A 19,776-nucleotide genomic window follows, 5' to 3' on the forward strand; every position below is an offset into this window, starting at 1 on the left:
ACTGAACCATCTGGGGTGTAGTGGGCTACAGATGCTGAGGACACTGTCAGAGTAACACTTGATATCCCTTTATTTAAAGTAGCCAATGAAGCACCACAGTACAGGAGTTTTACTTTGTTGTTGTTTTGTAGTACTTCATAATACACTATATAGTTGTTGGTGTTATTTCCCACCATTTACTGTGTAGCTTTGTGAATTTATGGAGATACTGTATTTAACTGTAGTGAAACCCTACACTCAGAGATCCTGGTCTAACTCCAAAGATCTCCTCTGGAACCACAGCTGCTGACCAAACTTACAGATTTATACTTTGATTTTTTTACTTGTTTAAGGAAATACTGCACACTGCTGCTACAGGACCAAAACGCTGCATCACCATGGAGGCTGCTGGTATTTGCCTAACATGATAGCTCATGTACCCCAAGCTCACTGTAACTGCATCATGTCTGAATGTCAACAATACAGCAGTGCCCGACTCTTTAAACCTACAATCTCGACCTCAGCTGCTTCTACAGCTTTAAACACAGCACTTTCAGACTCTCAGGGCTCATATCAGTCAGTTTTTACCCTGACTGGGAACAAATCACTGTCAGTGCCTTTACTCTCTGCACCTCAGACTTACAGAAATCAAGAATACTCCCATTCAGTAGCATTTTCATATTCAACACATTTCTCATCTCATCTTTATGCTGTTTGTGCATCTTTAAATGCAACAAGAAATTTAAATCCACTGACTCTTTCAAATTTAGACACTATTTCATGAACACCAACACTCCCACTCCCGCTCTCAGACCCATCCCTCTCTGTGGTTTGGCTCTTTTGACCCTACTTTTCTTCTTCAGTTTGATTCCCCGCTGTGCCATAATTAGCCTGTAAGGTGGTCCAAAGGAACATAATCCAAGATCATAAAACATAAAATGCTTAGTTTGTTCTTATATCCATGTAATCAATCATTTTGTATAAAAGTAATTAAAAGTCAGTCATCTCTCCTTCCTCCAACTTCCTCATCTGCCATTCCCATTAAGTCAGGGCAGGTGGAGCTTATTGACTTGGTAGCTGTCTTGATGGGGCATTCCAGCTGAAACTTCCGACTTCAACATGAACACATCATTGTTCTATAAGCCGAGTTTCCAGTACAACAAACAGAAAGGCGCAGTTTTACTCCTTCGGGAACCTGACAATTGTCCGGAGCTCATCAAGTTTGTTGTGGAGTGATAACACAGGCGAAGATAAATGTGGAAAGAGGTATCTGTTGGTGGTCCTGTCTCATGACGACCGATAGTTTAGAGGTCCGATTCCCTAAAAGGATCTGATTGGATGATCTCTGCTGGAAGATTTGGAGACGAGTCCAAGGTTTCACCAAAAAAAGAGAAATTAGTGGCTATGAGTTTCAACATGTGGCCTAAAAGTATAAAAAGGGAAAGAAAGCCGACACGCTGAGGTGAGTGACTATTACTTCTGTCTCTAAAAAATAAACCACATTCACTGACTTTTACTGCAGCACAAACAAACATGTCTCTTAAAGAAACAGCAACAGTGCACAGAGATGCTCAACCTATCACAGCAAAATAACCTTTAACATTCGTTACACTATTATATACTGTACAATTCAGACACCAGCCTAAATATTTCCGGTCTTTCTGATTCGCATTAATTGTAGCAGTTTGACAGATGCTTAAATGTTGTCCGTCGCAGATGTGACAGTGATCTGTGGTGTTTCAGAGCTGGATGAGTGTACTCTCATGTCCTGGACCCTGATATTGTGGTGGCTTATCAGTGACTTTCACTTTCAAAACACACAATAAGAGGGAGAAATCACGGGTGGATGACTCAGAGTTATGGGTGCAGTGCTAGTCCATTCCAATAATGATATTGATATTGTAATAATGGATTTTGTTGAAATTGAACAGAATTAAAGCTGGTTTAAGGTTTTTAGTTACATTTCTGCACAGAGGAAGAAGCAACTCTCATCTCTTCACAGTGTCGTCACTTGACTGTTTTAGTCTGTCAGACTTTCGTAAATACCTGCAGCCTCACAAAGCCCACAGGAAAAACACAAAAACAAGATTGATGTGTATTTATGCACATGGCACAGGAACATGTTCTTCATTAACACACGGACTTGAGGCTAAATAAAATTTGATGTTCTTCTACACATCACCCAGGTCAGCTGTCACAGGTAGTTTTCAGGTTTATGTGGTGGAACAGTTTATAATAATGCAGCTCCTCTCCTGTAGAAACATCATCGTGCTAATTTGGCCGACAGCTTTCAGTCACAAAACTGACTTTGGTGAACCTGGACACGAGCTGCTCATTTTACATTTACGTTACAGTTTAGGTTTCTTGCATGACATATGAAATGTTACTTTTTAACTATAAAGACACATCTCCTGGATGCACTGGTACGCATCTTCAGTGATGTATCCTAGGGTCATCAGGTGTTTCGGGTCTCACAACTTCATACATACACCCTCTCCCAGGCGACCCAGCCGGGGGTGATCAGGCCCCGACTTGCGTACCAGTAGCTACCCACGGATCAGCCCTCTTGATCCACAGCCACCTTGTGGCTTTCTCTGCCGCTTCACTCACAGCCTGGATGGCCCTCTTCTTGGCTGCCCCAGCCACGCCCAGCCGGCCTAGGACTTTGCAGAGTGATCGTCCTGCAAAGCCCCTACAACCCACTTCTATGAGTTCATAGAAAGTCTTCCAGCCCCTTCCCCTGCACTCCTGCACTAGTTCCTGGTACTTTCCTCGTTTCCTTTCATTGGCCTCCTCAATCCGCTCTTCCCAGGGCACTGTGAGTTCCAGCATGATCAGCTGTTTTGAGGCCTCAGAAATAATTATCATGTCTGGCCGGAGTGATGTTTTTGCAATGTTCTGAGGGAACTTTAGTTGTTTACCCAGGTCAGCCTGTAGCTGCCAATCAGAGGCTGTGTTGAGGAGGCCAGTTGTCAAATGTGGGCGCACCTGGGGTTTCTCTCCAGCCTTAATAAAAGAGATTGCCTTCCTCGGAGCATGATGATGCTTGCTGGTGCTGATTGCTGAGGCAATCTTTTCAGCAACAACTCTGAGCACCTGGTCGTGCCGCCAACGATACCGACCATCGGCCAGGGCCCTTGGGCAGCTGCTAAGGAGGTGTTCTAGGGTCCCTCTTCCAGAGCACAGGGGACAGGCAGGTGTCTCGCTCTTTCCCCACAGATGGAGGTTTGCTGGGCTTGGCAGAGTGTCGTATACTGCCTGCACTAGGAATCGGATCCGGTGGAAGTCTGCCTGCATGATGTTTGCCCAGGTGACCTTGCGCTGCAAGGTGCTCTCCCAACTTGTCCATGCTCCCTGCCGCTTAAGGCCTACAGCTCTACTTACTCGCTCCTCCTCCACATCTGCTCGGACCTCTTCCTGGAGTAGCTGGTGTCTCTCCTTTCCCTGTGCCCTGCTGACCTGGGCCTTTGGGACGTACCCCAAGCCTGCTCCCCCTGTTGCTAAGACCCCCATCAGTGTTTTCTGCCTTAGGCGTGACTCCGCCACCTCAACTGCCTTCTCAGCCTTCCACTTTCTTCCTGTCCTTACCTCAATACCTGCTGATGCCACCTTGCAGTCTTTAGAATCTCTGTACTGTAGGGCTTCTCGTGTGCGAGCCACCTTGAACTCTTCTGTGAGACCACTGAAGGGTAACTGCACGCTGTTGCTTGCCCCATACAAGGCAGCGCTGGTGAGACTGCGGGGAAGTCCCAGCCACTTACGAAGAAAGCCACTGATCTTTCTTTCAAGGGATTCCACAGTAGTTATTGGAACTGTATAGACAAGCAAGGGCCACAGGATTCGGGGCAGGATGGAATGCTGGTAGATCCAGGCTTTAAATCTTCCAGGCAGGCCGGACTTATCCACCTTAATGAGCCACGCTCCCAGCTCCTCATTTGCCTTCTGAATAGCAGTAGAGTCTTTCAGGCTGGAGTCAAAGAGTTTCCCCAAGCTCTTAATTACTGTTACTTTTTAAGTGACAGCACAATTTGAATTAAGTAAAATGTGAATATTTTATATTCTGTCTGGAGAAACAAAAACAAACAAACAAACCAAAAGGCTTCAGTTGGTCCAACCAGCACCAGCAGTGTGACACATGAGGTGGCGCTGGTGAGGTTGAGAGTTAATTCAGTCATATTGTAGGGACACCACAGTGTACTCTGACATATTATTCTTCACATAATTCAATGGTTTATTCTCTTCTATTTTTGCATAGTAGTGTTGTTTTTAGGTTTGCTGCATTTATTTATTTATTCCTGCCCTGTTTACTTTGCTGCTGTAACAAAGTGAATTTCCCATCTCTGGGAATAATAATAGTTTATCTTTTACAGGCGGCTTACTTTTTGTAGATTTGTGCAGTATATAAGTTTCATTTATTTATTGAGGTTGACTGGAGGGCTGTAGTCAACATTTTTGAAATTTAAATATAAAAGTATCAATTTAATTGTTCAGGGAGGGGCTGCCACCAGTTGGGTGGGAAGAGAGAGAGGAGAAAGTAAACAACATAATGAGTGAAAAAGGTGAGTGGACAAGAAACACCCAGTGCATCATGGGAACCCTGCAGTAGTCTACACTAAAGGAGGATTCTGGGTCACGTGATCCAGCCCTAACTATAAGCTTTATCAGAAATGAAGGTTTTAAGCCTTTAAGTACCCCCACTGTATATAGTGTGGATTGGACTCATGGATTTATGGCTGACACACTCTTGCAATATTGTGTGGGAGTTGGGGACAGCGCCTTTGGATTGGCAGACTGGGGTGAGGGTTCTTCTCTTCAGGCAGGGAGACTAGAGAGTGTATTCCAACTTTAGAGGATCACAGCTCGCAGCCTGTCCTGGAAGATCTATGCCAGATTACTGGAGAGGAAGGTCCATCTGTTATTTGAGCATCAGATTCTGTAAGAACAATATTATTTTCTTCCTGGTTGTTACATGTTGTAAATGTATTTAAATGTTTATTTTTTCAACAAGGTTCAAATCCTCTGGCTTAAGAGTGACATAAAGGACATACTGTAACATCCACCTCCTTATGGTTAGCGTAACACAGAGTGCTAATTATATCTATATGTGATTTTGCTAATGGTTAATCATGTGTTACAGGTACCGAGTGGCAGCACCTGTAGACAGCTATAAGTGGCCTGCAACCAGGAAAAAAAAGATCAGACAGGGAGACGTGGCATGTCGTCCCTGATTCCTCTACCATGAGTGTCTTTATAGTTTAGTATCAAAAGTAGTGTAAAACAGTTTATTGTAGTTATAAAATATCAATATTGGAGAGTAATGGAATACATGTACCATAATACATGAATACATTACATATTTAAAATACAAAATATGAGTAACTGTATTCTGTTACTGTTAACATTTTAAAAAAATGATTTAATATGAAGGCAATAGGCAGAGTATTACAGGCATAGCCCTAACGAATATGTAGCCTCATGGGCAGTGTAGTCCGTGCTGCAGGGAGGATGGACTGCCGTACCCGTTATGTGCCTGTGAGCTCGAGGAGGGAGAAAAAGGAGAGTCGAAAAGTACGAGTTGTCACTGTCCAGAAATGGGAGCTGGAAGCATGTAAATATAATAATAACCACTGCAGCCAAGAAGAGTGCCTGACGAGCCCAGTTGTAAGTAAGCTATTAAGACTCGACTGTACACCGTGTTCGTGTTTTCCTCCGAAACAATAAGTTCCGTGGGAGCAGCCTTTCAACGCCTCTCTCTGTCTCTCGCTGGCAAAGTTGACTCAGACACCAAAGTAAAGCTATTTTTCGGCTACGAGCCCGACACAGAACCCGACGTATTAGTCAGAGGTCCCTTTACTACGGGTTCGGAGCCACAGACCTTCAGTAACAGTAATAAATCACAGCAATAGTACATTCACATAGTTGTAAAAAGCATGATAACAAATTAAGTAATCCAAAGTATTCAGAATACGTTACAGAATACATTTCTGGGGCATGTATTCTGTAATCTGCAATGAAATTTCCAAGATGGCGCCGCGTATGGATGCCCTGGTGCTTCAGTGCGTTACTTCTGTCTTGTTTTTGTGCATAACTTCTGTGTCTGGGCACTCCTCTGGATATTCTTACACCAGAGAAGAGCTTCTTAACCACAGGACTACAACACCTGTGGATTTACTTCCAATATTTGTCGCATCCGCGGCAGATTTACTGCAGACTCTGATCAGGAAAGTGAGACGCCGTAAGAGAGGTAAGCGAGCCGGCGCACTCGTGCGTCTGAGGAGACGTCGACTGCGAACTGCTCTTCCTGGGATCTTCCTTTCCAATGTACGATCACTCAGGAATAAGACAGATGAACTGGCCCTGATGAGAAGCATGAACAGAGACTTTGCCTCCTCCTGTGTGTTATGTTTTACGGAGACGTGGCTCTGTGAGGACATCCCGGACAGCGCGCTCAAGCTGGAGGGCTTTCATCTGCTGCGCGCGGACCGGCAGGCCTCTCTCTCTGGTAAGACCAAAGGTGGAGGTGTCTGCTTCTACATTAATAGTGGCTGGTGCACAGATGTAACAGTGATTGCTCAGCACTGCTCTTCCTCTCTGGAATACCTTTTTATTCACTGCAAACCGTTTTATTCTCCGCGGGAGTTTGCTTCATTCATCCTGGCCGCTGTTTACATCCCGCCAGACGCGGATGCGCAGGCAGCTCAGTGCGCACTCGCGGAGCAGATACTGCACATGGAGCGGACATTCCCGGACTCTCTCATCATTGCTCTTGGGGACTTTAACAAAGCCAATCTGAGCCATGAGCTTCCCAAATACAAGCAGTATATTAAATGCCCGACCAGAGAGGAGAGGACATTGGACCACTGTTACAGCACGATCAGCGGGGCCTATCGCGTGGTGCCCCGCGCTTCACTCGGACTTTCTGACCACGTCATGATCCACCTAATCCCCGCGTACAGACAGAGGCTGAAGCTCTCCAAACCTGTCGTGAGGACCAAAAAACTGTGGAGCAACGAGGCTGTGGAGGAGCTTCGCACGTGTTTGGAGTCTACAGACTGGGACACAATGAAGGCTGCTTCTAACAGCTTGGACGAGTTTACGGACACTGTCACCTCCTATATCCACTTCTGTGAGGACAGCATTGTGCCATCACGCACCAGGGTGAGTTATAACAATGACAAACCCTGGTTTTCTCCTAAACTCAAAAAGCTGTGGCTGGAAAAGAGTAAGGCGTTCAGAAGCGGAGACAGGGACTGCTACAGAGAGGCCAAGTACAGGTTCACTAAAGAAGTGGACATTGCTAAACATCAGCACTCTGAGAAGATGCAGCAGCAGATCTCAGAGAATGACTCGGCCTCTGTGTGGAAAGGTTTTAGGAATATCACCAACTACAAGCCTAAAACCCCCCACTCCACTGACGACTTGCTCTTGGCCAACACCCTCAACGACTTTTACTGCCGTTTTGACGAGCCATCAGGCAGCCTTCACACCTCCAACGGCCCCAACAATAGAGGCACTTTGGACACTAATTCCCCCACCTCTCCCCCCTCCATAGAGCCATCACCACCCTCAATCACTTCACCTGCAACACCCCCCTCCTCACCCCACACAAAAGAGGATTTCACACCACCTCCTCCCACCACTCTTCATATTCATATTCATGAAGCAGATGTGAGGAAGCAGTTTAAGAGTCTGAATGCTCGGAAAGCTCCCGGCCCAGACGGTGTGTCTCCTGCCACCCTCAGACACTGTGCAAACGAGCTGGCCCCAGTGTTTTCTGGCATTTTCAACTCCTCACTGCAGGCATGTCATGTGCCTGCCTGCTTCAAGTCCTCTACCATAATCCCTGTCCCCAAGAAACCTAGGATCACTGGACTAAATGACTACAGACCCGTGGCTCTGACATCTGTGGTCATGAAGTCATTTGAGCGCCTGGTTCTCCCCTATCTCAAGACCCTCACGGCCCCCCTCTTGGATCCCCTGCAGTTTGCATACAGAGCCAACAGGTCTGTAGATGACGCAATCAACATGGCCCTACACTTCATCCTGCAGCATCTGGACTCCCCAGGAACCTACGCCAGGATCCTGTTTGTGGACTTCAGCTCTGCCTTCAACACCATCCTTCCAGACCATCTCCGAGACAAGCTTTCCCAGATGAATGTGCCTGATCCCATCTGCCGGTGGATCACTGACTTCCTGACGGACAGGAAGCAGCATGTGAGGCTGGGAAAGAATGTCTCGGACTCCCGGACCATCAGCACCGGCTCCCCTCAGGGCTGTGTTCTTTCTCCTCTGCTCTTCTCCCTGTATACCAACTGCTGCACCTCCACCCACCAGTCTGTCAAGCTAATCAAGTTCGCAGATGACACCACCGTTATTGGACTCATCTCGGACGGGGATGAGTCTGCCTACAGGAGGGAGGTTGAACGTCTGGTGTCCTGGTGCAGCCACAACAACCTGGTGCTGAATGCCCAGAAGACAGTGGAGATTATTGTGGACTTCAGGAAGCACACAGCTCCACTCCCCCCATTATCCTGACTGACACCCCCATCACCTCTGTGGACTCGTTCCGCTTCCTGGGTACCACCATCACCCAGGACCTGAAGGGGGAGCCCACCATCACTTCCGTCATTAAGAAAGCCCAGCAGAGGATGTACTTCCTGAGGCAGCTGAAGAAATTCAACCTGCCAACACGGACGATGATGCAATTCTACACTGCAATCATCGAGTCCATCCTCACCTCCTCCATCACCGTGTGGTACACTGGAGCCACTATCAGGGACAAACAGAGACTGCAGCGTGTTGTGCGCTCTGCTGAGAAGGTGATTGGCTGCAGACTCCCATCTCTGCAGGACCTGTACACCTCCAGGACACTGGGGCGTGCAGCTCGGATCTCAGCTGACCCTTCTCACCCTGGACACAGTCTGTTTGACCTGCTCCCCTCAGGCAGGAGGCTCCGGTCCATTCGCACCAGAACCTCTCGCCATAAGAACAGTTTCTTCCCCTCTGCTGTTGGACACATGAACAATAACCGTATGACTGTTCCCACCACTAACACATGACCCTACGCTGTGTTCACTGCATCATTCCATGTTTGGCACTGATCACCACCTGCACTCATGTATATATCATGTATATATCTATCCACTTAGCACTTTTAATTCTTATTCTTATTTTTATATTTTTATGACAGTATGTTTGCACTGAAGCACCGCAGCAATTTCCTAATGTTGTAAACCTGCTCAACATTTGGCAATAAAAACCCTTTCTGATTCTGATTCTGATTCTGATTCTGATTCTGAAATACATTTTAAAAGTAACCTTCCCAACACTGCCAAGGATGTTGTGATCAAGAAGTCACACACACACACACACACACACACACACACACACACACACACACACACACACACACACACAGTGCCTTGTCTTTTGTAACCAAGGGGGTTTTACGGTGGGAGGTGCTTATGTTGTGATGTGTATTGTAACAGTTTGTCAATAAATAGCTGCAAGGAGAGCTGCTCTTTGAAGGAGTTGGTCTGGAGACAGGTGAGGAGCATTTAGCTTCACAGCCTGGTTCTGACCAAGTCTTTCCTCGTTAGCGAGTAAAAGACCGGTTGAAGATGTTCTGTCTTGTTTTCGTTCTTCATGAGGAATAAGTCTCTAAACTAGCGGGGCCTGTGGAAGCACACGCTCAACAGTAGCCACAGCTACACTGACAGAAGCGAGGCTGCCATATCGCGCCATCGGCCCCTCTGGCTGACACCAGAGATCTATTTTAACATCTAAATACACAGACACTATTTTACATGCTTTCATTTCTTCATATCCAAATTGATGCAACAGGCTCTTTACTTGCCTTAACAAAAATCAGTTGAATCACTGCAGACGATACAGAAATCAGCTCCCAGCTTCAGCTTTTAACTCAAAGAAAGAGATGGAGAGACATCATTCCCATCCTTTAACTGGCCCCCAGCATGTTTTAGAATTTAATTCAATTTTTTTGATTACTTTTAAAGAATTTGATCTCTTTGATTTTAGGCATCTCAAAAAGCAAAATATTAGAACTTCTTGAGTTTGTTGTGGATCCTTTAAAATTGTGTGATTCAAGGTTGACCTTGCACTCTTCAAGAGCCCATCTAATTCTGGAAGGAAAAAACAAAACAGAAGGTCAAACAAGCAAAAATTATTCAAGCCTTTCATGAATTTATTGGAGCTTCAAAAATAACATATTTTGGTAAAAACAACAACAAAAAAAAAATAAAATAAGTTGCAGTTTCTATTCATGTTGATTCAAGAAAAAAATCCTTTGAAAATCTAAAGTTTTTTGATTTATTTTTCAGTTTATTCACACTGATATGCTTGTTCACCTCAAAGTTCATAAAGTGAAGCAGATGTATTCCAATGAATCTGTTATATTTTTAATATAAATAAAGATAATTGTACGAAGTAAATACTGATACATTTTACTAAATGCTTGAACTTATAAATTGTTATGTTGTGACTTTTTTATGTTGCGTCTTCAAACTGTTTGTCTGTGAATCAGCTGTTTTGCAGTCGCTCTACTCTTATGTTATAAACAGCAGTTTTTATGTTTCTGTTTGTTTCCTAACTGGATCATTCTTATATGAACAGTTCACATTAAGCCCACTGTGACCCTGCGACACATCTAGCCTCAGATACACAGCGGTGAGACAGTCAGATGTGAGATTCAGGGAGGTGAAGGAGCTCAGTGGACGTAATATATGAGGCTTTGTAATTTTGCAAATGCAAATAAGTAAATATTAAAAACATACTGTTGATCAAAACAGTATTTCAGAGTATTTTGTTTAACAGTTTTTTACAGCTTCACCATTAAGGTTTCATGATATTTGATCATTTACATATTTCCACCCGGTCCTTTAAATTGTTCTGATTCAGTCATTTTTACTTTTATGTTCTTGTTCTAAACTAAACTGCAGCGAAACCAAAGGCTGAACTGAGAGCTGATAACACAGCTGTTCCAGTAGGGGGCAGTGTGACCCTGACCTGCTCTGGTTTTTCTATCAAATGGACAGTGTTGGGAAGGTTACTTTTAAAATGTATTCCATTACAGAATACAGAATACATGCCCCAAAATGTATTCTGTAACGTATTCCGTTACGTTACTCAATGAGAGTAACGTATTCTGAATACTTTGGATTACTTAATATATTATCATGCTTTTTACAACAACGTGAATGCACTATTGCTGTGTGATTTATTACTATTACTGAAGGTCCGCGACTCCGAACTGTAGTAAAGGGACCTCTGACTAATACGGCGGGGTCCGTGTCAGCTCGTAGCCGAAAAATAGCTCTACTTTGTTGTGTGGGTCAACTTTTATTGCGAGAGACAGAGAGAGGCGTTGAAAGACGGCTCCAACGGAACTTATTGTTTTCGGAGGAAAACACGAACACGGTGTACAGTCGAGTCTTAATAGCTTACTTACAACTGGGCTCGTCAGGCACTCTTCTTGGCTGAAGTGGTTATTATTATATTTACATGCTTCCATCTCCCGTTTTTTCTCGATGACTGCTCGTACGTTTCCACTCCCCTTTTTCTCCCTCCTCGCGCTCACAGACACATAACGTGTATGGCAGTCCATTCTCCCTGCAGCACGGACTACACTGCCCATGATGCTACATTCTTTAGAGCTATGCTTGTAGCATTCTGCCTGTTAGCTTAGCACAACAACAACAACAACGAAAAGGCTCTCTCACCCAGGAAACACACAGTCGCAGAGAGAGAGAGAGAGCGTCGCCCTGTAACCATGGCAACCGTAACGCTACCGCCTGGAACAACAGAACGTAGCTGTCAAACAAAACCCAAACAGTCCTGACCCACGACAATATGAAACAGGAAGTTCCATAGATTTTCAAATTCAAGTACTTTCAATAACACAATAACTTAGACCCCAGAGTAACCAACATGTCAGGGGTTAAAAACCCCCAAGGGGGGTTGTACCCCGTACCGCAGTGTAATCCATTTATTTCAACAAAGTAACTGTATTCTGAATACCACCTTTTTAAACGGTAACTGTAACGGAATACAGTTACTCATATTTTGTATTTTAAATACGTAATGGCGGTACATGTATTCCGTTACTCCCCAACACTGCAAATGGACAAATCAGTGTCTCAGAGGGAGGACTCTACAGCTGCAGAGGAGGAAGAAGTGAAGCAGTGAGGCAGTTTGGATTGACACAACTGGTGAGCTCAAACTTGAACTTCCCACAAAGCACTACATCTGATGGTAATTGAACCTTTTGTCATTCACGTGTTTTTATTGTACTTTCTTGAACATTAACAGTCTCAATCAGGCCTGTTGTGACTCTGCATCCAAACTGGTCTGAGATATACAGAGGAGAGACGATCACTGTCAGATGTGAGATCCATGGAGGAGACACTGAGTGGGATTATGAGTGGGAAGCAAACAGCATCAGAAAACCTCCAAATCAAAATGAATACAGGTTTAGATCTGCTTCATCATCCAACAGTGGAAACTATCGCTGTAAGGGCAGAATGAAAAGTTCACAGCATGAAACAACAGAGTGGAGTGATTCAGTCACACTGACAGTTTCTGACAGTAAGTCATGTTTGCTTTAAGCTGTTTGAACACTTTGTAAAATGTGTTTCTGTTCATATAGACTGAGATTATTATTCTTTGTATAAACTGAGCTCACTGTTCAGAGACTGTACTACATGTTCACTGAGAGAAAATCTTTGTTGAACAGATGAACCCCGTCCTGTCCTCACTGTGTCTCCATCATGGCTGAGTCCTGGAGCCTCAGTAACTCTGAACTGTGAGGTTGAACATCCGTCTGCAGGATGGAGCTTCTACTGGTATAAAGCTGTTCCTGATCTGAAAACATTCAACTATAAATCCTCCAGTTATGAGCTGCTACCTGATGGCAGTGGGACTGCACAGGACTCCTACATCATTCATGGACAGACACACACAGCAGGATATGTGTGCAGAGCTGGAAGAGGAGACCCAGAGTATCACACTGATCACAGTCAACCAAAGTTTGTCTGGTCTGCAGGTCAGCTTGTTTCTCTCTGTCCTTTCAATGAGCTCATGTTAGCTCATCATTTTTATTCTCCAAGATTTAGACCATTAAAATCTCGTTTCCATGACAACCATTTATCTCTGTATAAATTAAAACTCCCAAAAAGAAGAACTGAACTGAATATTTTCCTTTCTCTCTGTGATCAAACCAAACTGAATTTCCTTGTTTCCTTTTAGATTAGATTAGATTAGATTAGATGAACCTATTAATCTGGTTCCTTCCAGAAATTCAGTTTCCAGTCGCACTGTCACGCTGGACGGCGGCCAGCAACTTGAACAGAACCCAAGCGCAGACCTTACGGTTACGGTGTAACCTTGGTTCTCTTAGTGAGGGACTATCTCTCCACCGTGAGGCCACTCGGAGACGCGTTCTGATCAAACGATCACCGGTGTCACGTCTGCACAGCTGTTTTATACGTTTGCTGTGGGGCGTAGCCGGGCGTGCCGGAGTGTCTTAAAGAAATATCCACACGCCACGACCCAGGGGGGTCGTACCCCGTACATATGGATCCATAAGCCTATTTTTTTCTGTTGTTCAATACTGAAGAAATTTAAACTTTATATGCGGAACATTGTAGAATATTTTTAAGGTTATCTGCTATAAAAAGCCAGACCAGGAAAATCTCCTTCATGTTTTTCTGTGTTTTATTCTCAGTTACTTTCACACAAAGGCATCTGCTGTGATGTTCACAATTCTGATGAAGTCAGTACTGATAAATGATCAGAATTATAATATTTCTGACTGTCTGAGGCTAAGTTGAATCGAATCAGGACTTTGAAAACCGGAATCAAATGGATTATAGAAATCAGTGATGATACCCAGCCCTAGTGAGCAGCCTGGGCACGACAGAAGTGGATGTAGCTGTAATAGGAAAAGAACTATTGCTAACTTTTCTGTTAAGTTAAGGCCTGATCCTTCTGAAATTCATAGCCAGTGCTCTGACACGGTGTCATCAATCTTTGAATGTTGAAAAAGCACAGTGTATCCAGAAAAACACATTATATTATATCAATTATTATAAAATTTGTGTGCGCCTAACTTTTTAAAGTTAGGCGTACCGGTACGCCCATGGCAAAAAGTTAGTCTAGAGCCCTGCCCAGGGTGATATCTAAAACCTTCAGGACACCAGCCGACCCCTGGTTTAGATTAAAGAATATTCTTGTGTTAGAATGGCCCAGTCAAAGTCCAGACCTAAATCCCATTGAGCATCTGTGGCAAGACTTGAAAATTGCTGTTCACAGATGCTCTCCATCCAGTCCGTCTGAGCTTGAGCCATTTTGCAACAAAGAGTTGACAAGCATTTCAGTCTCTAGATGTGCAACGCTGGTAAAGACAAACCCTGAAAGACTTGCAGCTGTAAGTGCAGCAAAAGGTGGCTCTACAAAGTATTGACGCAGGGGGTGCTGAAAACAAATGCACGCCACACTTTTCAGATTTTTATTTACATAAATTTTGAAAACGATTTATCATTTTCATACCACTTTACAGTTCTGCACTATTTGTGTTCTATCACATCCCAATAAAAAAACATTTAAGTTTGTGGTTTTAAGGTAACAAAATGTGTAAACGTTCAAAGGGTATGAATACTTTTTCAAGTCACTGTCGGTCAGTTTCATTTAGTCGAGTAACAGCATCACCGTACAAAACACACCATTGTTTCAAGTATCCCAGGTGAGGTGTTAATGATTTTTTACTGATACAGAAGAAGATAGAGAAGTGCTTCAGCTTCACATGTTTTGCGTAAAAAATCTGTAAAACACGAAACACGTTACAAATGATAAGATGTGTGTATGTCTGAGACCAGATATTTACATGAAAGTAAAACCAGGTGATTTCCTCCTCCACACAGATACAAAGTCTGTCTGCACCTTCTAAACAAAGTCTGTAAGGTACAGTTAACTTTACACAATTTCTGTAAAGACTCAAACACACAAAACAGAACTTCACTTTACATCAAGGGGAAACAATACTTTTAAAATATACTTTATTGTTCTTCAACAGGAAGCCACAGGTGGGACAGGCATGTTGGGCAGCCAGTAACCCCTCACACACGTCCTTATGCTGATATCCAGGCAGGTTTTCAGTGTTTGTAGCTGCTGACTTTTGCAGCAAACATTTCCACAGTCATGTGAGGTCAGAGCTGGATTCTTCCATTCATTCAAACACTGCAGCAGATTATAGAAACCCTTCTTTTCTCAGCTCACAACAGAAGTTCTCCATCATATCGAGACTATCTTTCCACTCCGTTGCATATTCCATATGTACGGGGTGCATGGTCGTGGCGTGTAGACACTTCTTTAAGATGTCATCTCCTGGCATATTGCCCGTGGTTCGCCAGACCTTTGTGTTGAGTCCCTGCTTGGCCTTCAGCGGGCTTGGCCACCAGTCCCCTTCCCAGTCTGCAGAAGGCACGGGGTGTTTCGCAGCTCTGGGGCTGGACCCTTCGGGTGACCTCCCTACCTCGGCCCTACACTTTCAGCAGCTGTGCTGTTGCAGACTGTGTTCCCCTGGGACACAGGCGGCAAGTGAGTGTTTTCCAGCCTGCAGTGCCGGCTCCATGTGAGGGGTATTGCCTACGTGCCGCAGGTTTACGTGGCCAGCAGGGACTCACTCAGTGAGCTGAAACCTCCTGGCTGCCTACAAGTGTCTCGTTCGCGAGTTCACTCTTGCTGCTCCCCTGTCTGTGGACGTGTCCCGTCAGGCTGTGTCCCCTGGCATATCGCCCACGGTTCACCGGTTTAGATAACTTAGATAACTTAAAAATGTTATTATTTGGCTTTTTTCAGTGTTTTACTTGTTCCTGAGTAGATCGGTTTAGCAGAGTTTAAAGTTATAGTTTTCACACAGTGAAATAAACGTCAAACAGAAAACTGATTAAACAGAAGTGTGACATGATCGAGAATTTACTCCAGTGTAGTGTTATATTTTAGGGAGCAAAGAGCAGACGGCTGAGTTTATTAAAATCCACCGACACAATCTGCAAATTTAATTAAAAGTTTAATGAACTATCATCTCGTCTTTTTTATAGTGAGCACATACCTTAAACACTTCAAGCTGTAAGCTAGTGATAGTTATATGAAAGCAGATGCTGCTGGTGCAATAAGCTGTACGTTTTACGTCCAGTGGGTGCATGATCTGATTAGTCGACTAATCAAAAAAATAATCGGTGACTAGTCGACTATAAAAATAATCATTTGTGACAGTCCTAATAACAACTATCCATTCATAATTTTCCCTATACAGTATTATACTATTATACTAAACAGCAGTAAACTGGTCTGTTTCCTGACATCATCTGATGTTTTTGTAAAATCTTTGGTTGTGTTGTTCTGTTTTTCCGCTGCTCTCTGTAAAATTATTCAAAGACAGTTTTGGTAATGAGCTGGATTAGAAACATATGACTGCAACACTTTAAATATGTGTTACAACACACTCCACTCTTTACGGTTTTATCTAATATTTGGAAAAAGAAGAATGTGGCTTTTTTTTTATTCATAACAACATTTATTTACTGCTTGACTTTGTTTCTGTTTAAATTTTCTTGCCTAATAAATTATATAAATACAGTTTGTTGTCAGTAAAACTGTGAGAAATTAAATCCTTGTTGTTTGAAAGAGCTGACACGCCTCTAAGCAAACTTAAAGGCAGCATCCTGCAGTAACCATAGCAATTTGTTTTTAAATCGATCTTACTTTCTCTTTTTTTTTAATAAAAGTGTTAAAAGTGTGATTTTTTGTTTGTGATTTTTTTTTTAACTTTCTTACTTCAAAATAATCTCTCTTTCAAATTTAATTATTTAGCCTACTTTTGTTTCTGGCCTAAATAAAAGCAAAAATAATGTTATAGAGGAAAAGGTTAAAAAAATAAAATAATCAAATATATGTTAACAAATCTTCCAATCTTATCTTGAGTTTAGACCTTTTGCACCAGTTAAGCCTTCGAAACAATCCTCGTCTTAAATCTTGAAGATTTTGGGTTCACCAATTTAGAAATAATCTTACTGCTGATGCAGCAGATGTCAGTGCGCTTAAAACATTTCCTCTGGATCACTTTTGTCTCCTTACAGGATTAAAAACATGAAAAAAGTCTGTGATTGTTTGTATGAGTGAGCATATCACTTCTGAATTATACAATCTACAGGTCACAACACTGATATCACAAACATGCTGATGTTGTAATTTAAATATGTTTGTCTGAAACGGGTCTCTGTTGTAAATGAGACATTGGGTATCAGTTACTGTACTGCAGGCGATGGCAGTTCGGCACTAAAGGGCCACTTTTTTCTCACAAATTTGCCACTTTAATGTCGAAACATTTTCCCTTCTTCTTTTCCTCATAGAAATGATGAATAAAAACACTTATTGGAACAACGGACACACAGATATTTCTACACTGAAACAGTATTACTATTACTTATATGGTTTGCCATGCTAAAAACATTTGTAACCCACAAACCAGCAATAATAGCATTTGTCCACATGGTGTCAGCATCTCTCCTTAACAGAATTGAGATACGTGAAAATGTCTGAAGCCACAAGTTTGAACTTCGGATCTTTGTTGGAAAATAAGGAAATAATCACAAAGTCACTGAATCTTTTTCTGCAGCTGTGAAAGTTTAAATGGTTTCTTTTCAGTCCTTCAGGCTCAGAGCTGATTTGTGAGGAGAAACGTAGCTTCATTAACACAACAAAACTAAGACAAAGAGGCCAACTACACCTGTGCATGGCCTTTTGTTACCCAAGCACCTCCCAGTAACTCTCCCACTATTCCCAGCACTGCTGAACCTCAGAAATCCCAAACACTACATTATGCTGTTGATTCTTTACTTTGTTGTTGTTTGTGTGTGTATACAGAGGCTTACAAGCTAACCTATACACCTATACAAACTATACTATACTATGTTGAGGTGGTGTGTAAGATCATCTGTAACTAACATTCACTCCCTGACTACTGATTATATGTTTCTCTACTACACCAGAGAATAAGTGATGCAGAAGTGGGCATAAAAAAAGAGAGGGCCACCATCCTGCAGGGAAAGACCTGGAGAAAGACAAAACAACACAACCAGGAAGAGCATCGAGGTGTGAGGAACCTCTGAGGAATGTCTGATAAATGGTTTGGTTCTTATACTGCACTTTTTTATTCTGAGCACTCAAAGCGCGTTACACAACTTGCCCAATTTACCCAAGCACTTTTTTCTATTTACTTGCTTTCTATCACATATTCACACTTCAGCAGATGGATCAGAGAGCAGCTTGGGGTTAGTATCTTCCCCAAGGCTATTTGGCACACAGACTGGAGCGAACCATCAACCTTCCAATCCTGTCCTGTCTGACAGGATTAAATTTATATTAATTTTGTCGCAAAGACACCAGTGACATAAAAAAATGCAAATGTTTTAATGACCTTTTTCTTAATGTTGGTCCTGGCTTGGCAAAAGAAATTTTAAAAACTGGAAACCCTCCTAAAATTAAAACTATTAATGTAGCAAACTCAATGTTTATGAGGGGAGTAGATGAAGAGGAAATTATTGATGCAGTTACATCCTTTAACTTCAAGAAATGAACTGACTGTGATGGCATTGATATGGACTTAATTAAAGATATTATTGGATGTATTGTGAAACTATTTACCTACATTTGTAATCTGTCATTACAAAGTGGTTTATTTCCTGATATGATGAAAATTGCAAAAGGAGTTCCAATATCGTCCCATTTCTCTACTACTGCAGTTCTCTAAGATACTGGAAAAAATATTTTACAATAGATTGTTTTTGGTGATAAAGTCATATAATGTGCTATATGAAGAGCAATATTGATTTAGACCCAAAAGGACCACAACGCTTGCCTTAATGGAGTTAAGTAATGGAGTAAACACTGTTTTGAAAACAAAGAATATGCTGTCAGAGTTTTTTTTAGATTTAAAGAAAGCATTTGATACAGTTGATCACAACCTTTTACTTAACAAACTATGTACATATGGAATCAGAGGGGTGGCATTATCATGGGTTAACAGTTACTTTAAAAACTGTAAAAATAAATAAATACATAAATAAATGCCATAAATGCCAAAATTGTGTGTGGGGTTCCCCAAGGATCAGTTTTGGGGCCGCTGCTTTTCATATTGTGCATTAATGAGATATGTGCAATTTCAAAGTCTTTGAAAGTAATATTATTTGCAGATGATACAAACTTACTGTGCTGTGGAAGTAACTTGGAGCAACATCTGAATGAACTATAAAATGAATTAAATAATCTGAAGACCTGGTTTGACCTTAATAAATTAACATTGAACCTGAGTAAAACAAAATTCATAATATTTGGGAATCGCACATATTCTACCGATAGTAAACTGACAATAAATAACATTGAATTAGACAGAGTATCTGAAATAAAATTCCTCGGTGTGATAATACATCACAAACTATGCTGGATTCACCACATTACTTATATCAAAGGCAAAATATCAAAGTCTCTGGCAATTCTCTACAAGGTTAAGGACCTCATCAATCAAACATCATTATATTATCTATTGTTCCATTATACTGCTGTACATGACATACTGTGGGGAAGTGTGGGGAAAGACGTATAAAACACACACCCATCCAATATAGATTCTGCAAAAAAGAGCAATAAGCATAAGAAATAAAACTAGTTCAAGAGAACCATTAAATCCACTTTTTATCAAATTAAATATTCTCAAATTTAAAG

General features: G+C 42.4%; 2 protein-coding genes across 2 annotated transcripts in view; one reads left to right on the top strand and one right to left on the bottom strand.

Annotated features, from left to right (window-relative positions):
* Nucleotides 1–2,499: 2,499 nt before the first annotated feature.
* On the bottom strand, nucleotides 2,500–4,154 carry LOC147335635 (uncharacterized). Its single transcript, XM_086286101.1, has 2 exons — nucleotides 4,064–4,154; nucleotides 2,500–3,986 (listed from the first exon to the last, which is right to left on the bottom strand). Exons 1-2 carry the CDS (start codon nucleotides 4,152–4,154, stop codon nucleotides 2,500–2,502), a joined length of 1,578 nt encoding a protein of 525 aa, XP_086142227.1.
* An 8,364-nt stretch (nucleotides 4,155–12,518) lies between these two features.
* The window catches only part of LOC147335636 (basement membrane-specific heparan sulfate proteoglycan core protein-like), a 62,784-nt gene continuing 55,526 nt past the window's right edge, over nucleotides 12,519–19,776 (top strand). Inside the window, exons 1-3 of the mRNA XM_086286102.1 lie at nucleotides 12,519–12,582; nucleotides 12,824–13,039; nucleotides 15,437–15,591. Of these exons, the coding sequence (XP_086142228.1) occupies nucleotides 12,519–12,582; nucleotides 12,824–13,039; nucleotides 15,437–15,591 (435 nt within the window). The remainder of the gene's footprint in view (nucleotides 12,583–12,823; nucleotides 13,040–15,436; nucleotides 15,592–19,776) is intronic.

Source organism: Aulonocara sp. 'chitande type north' Nkhata Bay, linkage group LG3, assembly GCF_057382095.1.
Source record: "Aulonocara sp. 'chitande type north' Nkhata Bay isolate Kocher_YH1m ecotype deep benthic linkage group LG3, A_spYH_male_GT1.1, whole genome shotgun sequence".
Lineage (NCBI taxonomy): Eukaryota > Metazoa > Chordata > Actinopteri > Cichliformes > Cichlidae > Aulonocara > Aulonocara sp. 'chitande type north' Nkhata Bay.

Excerpts from the sequence above, each read along its gene's own strand:
- LOC147335635 (XM_086286101.1), bottom strand. The coding sequence starts at position 4,154 with ATGACTGAATTAACTCTCAACCTCACCAGCGCCACCTCATGTGTCACA. Across the intron at positions 3,987-4,063 it reads TGAAGCCTTTTGGTTTGTTT|TAACAGTAATTAAGAGCTTG; the intron begins GTTTGTTTTTGT and ends TCACTTAAAAAG.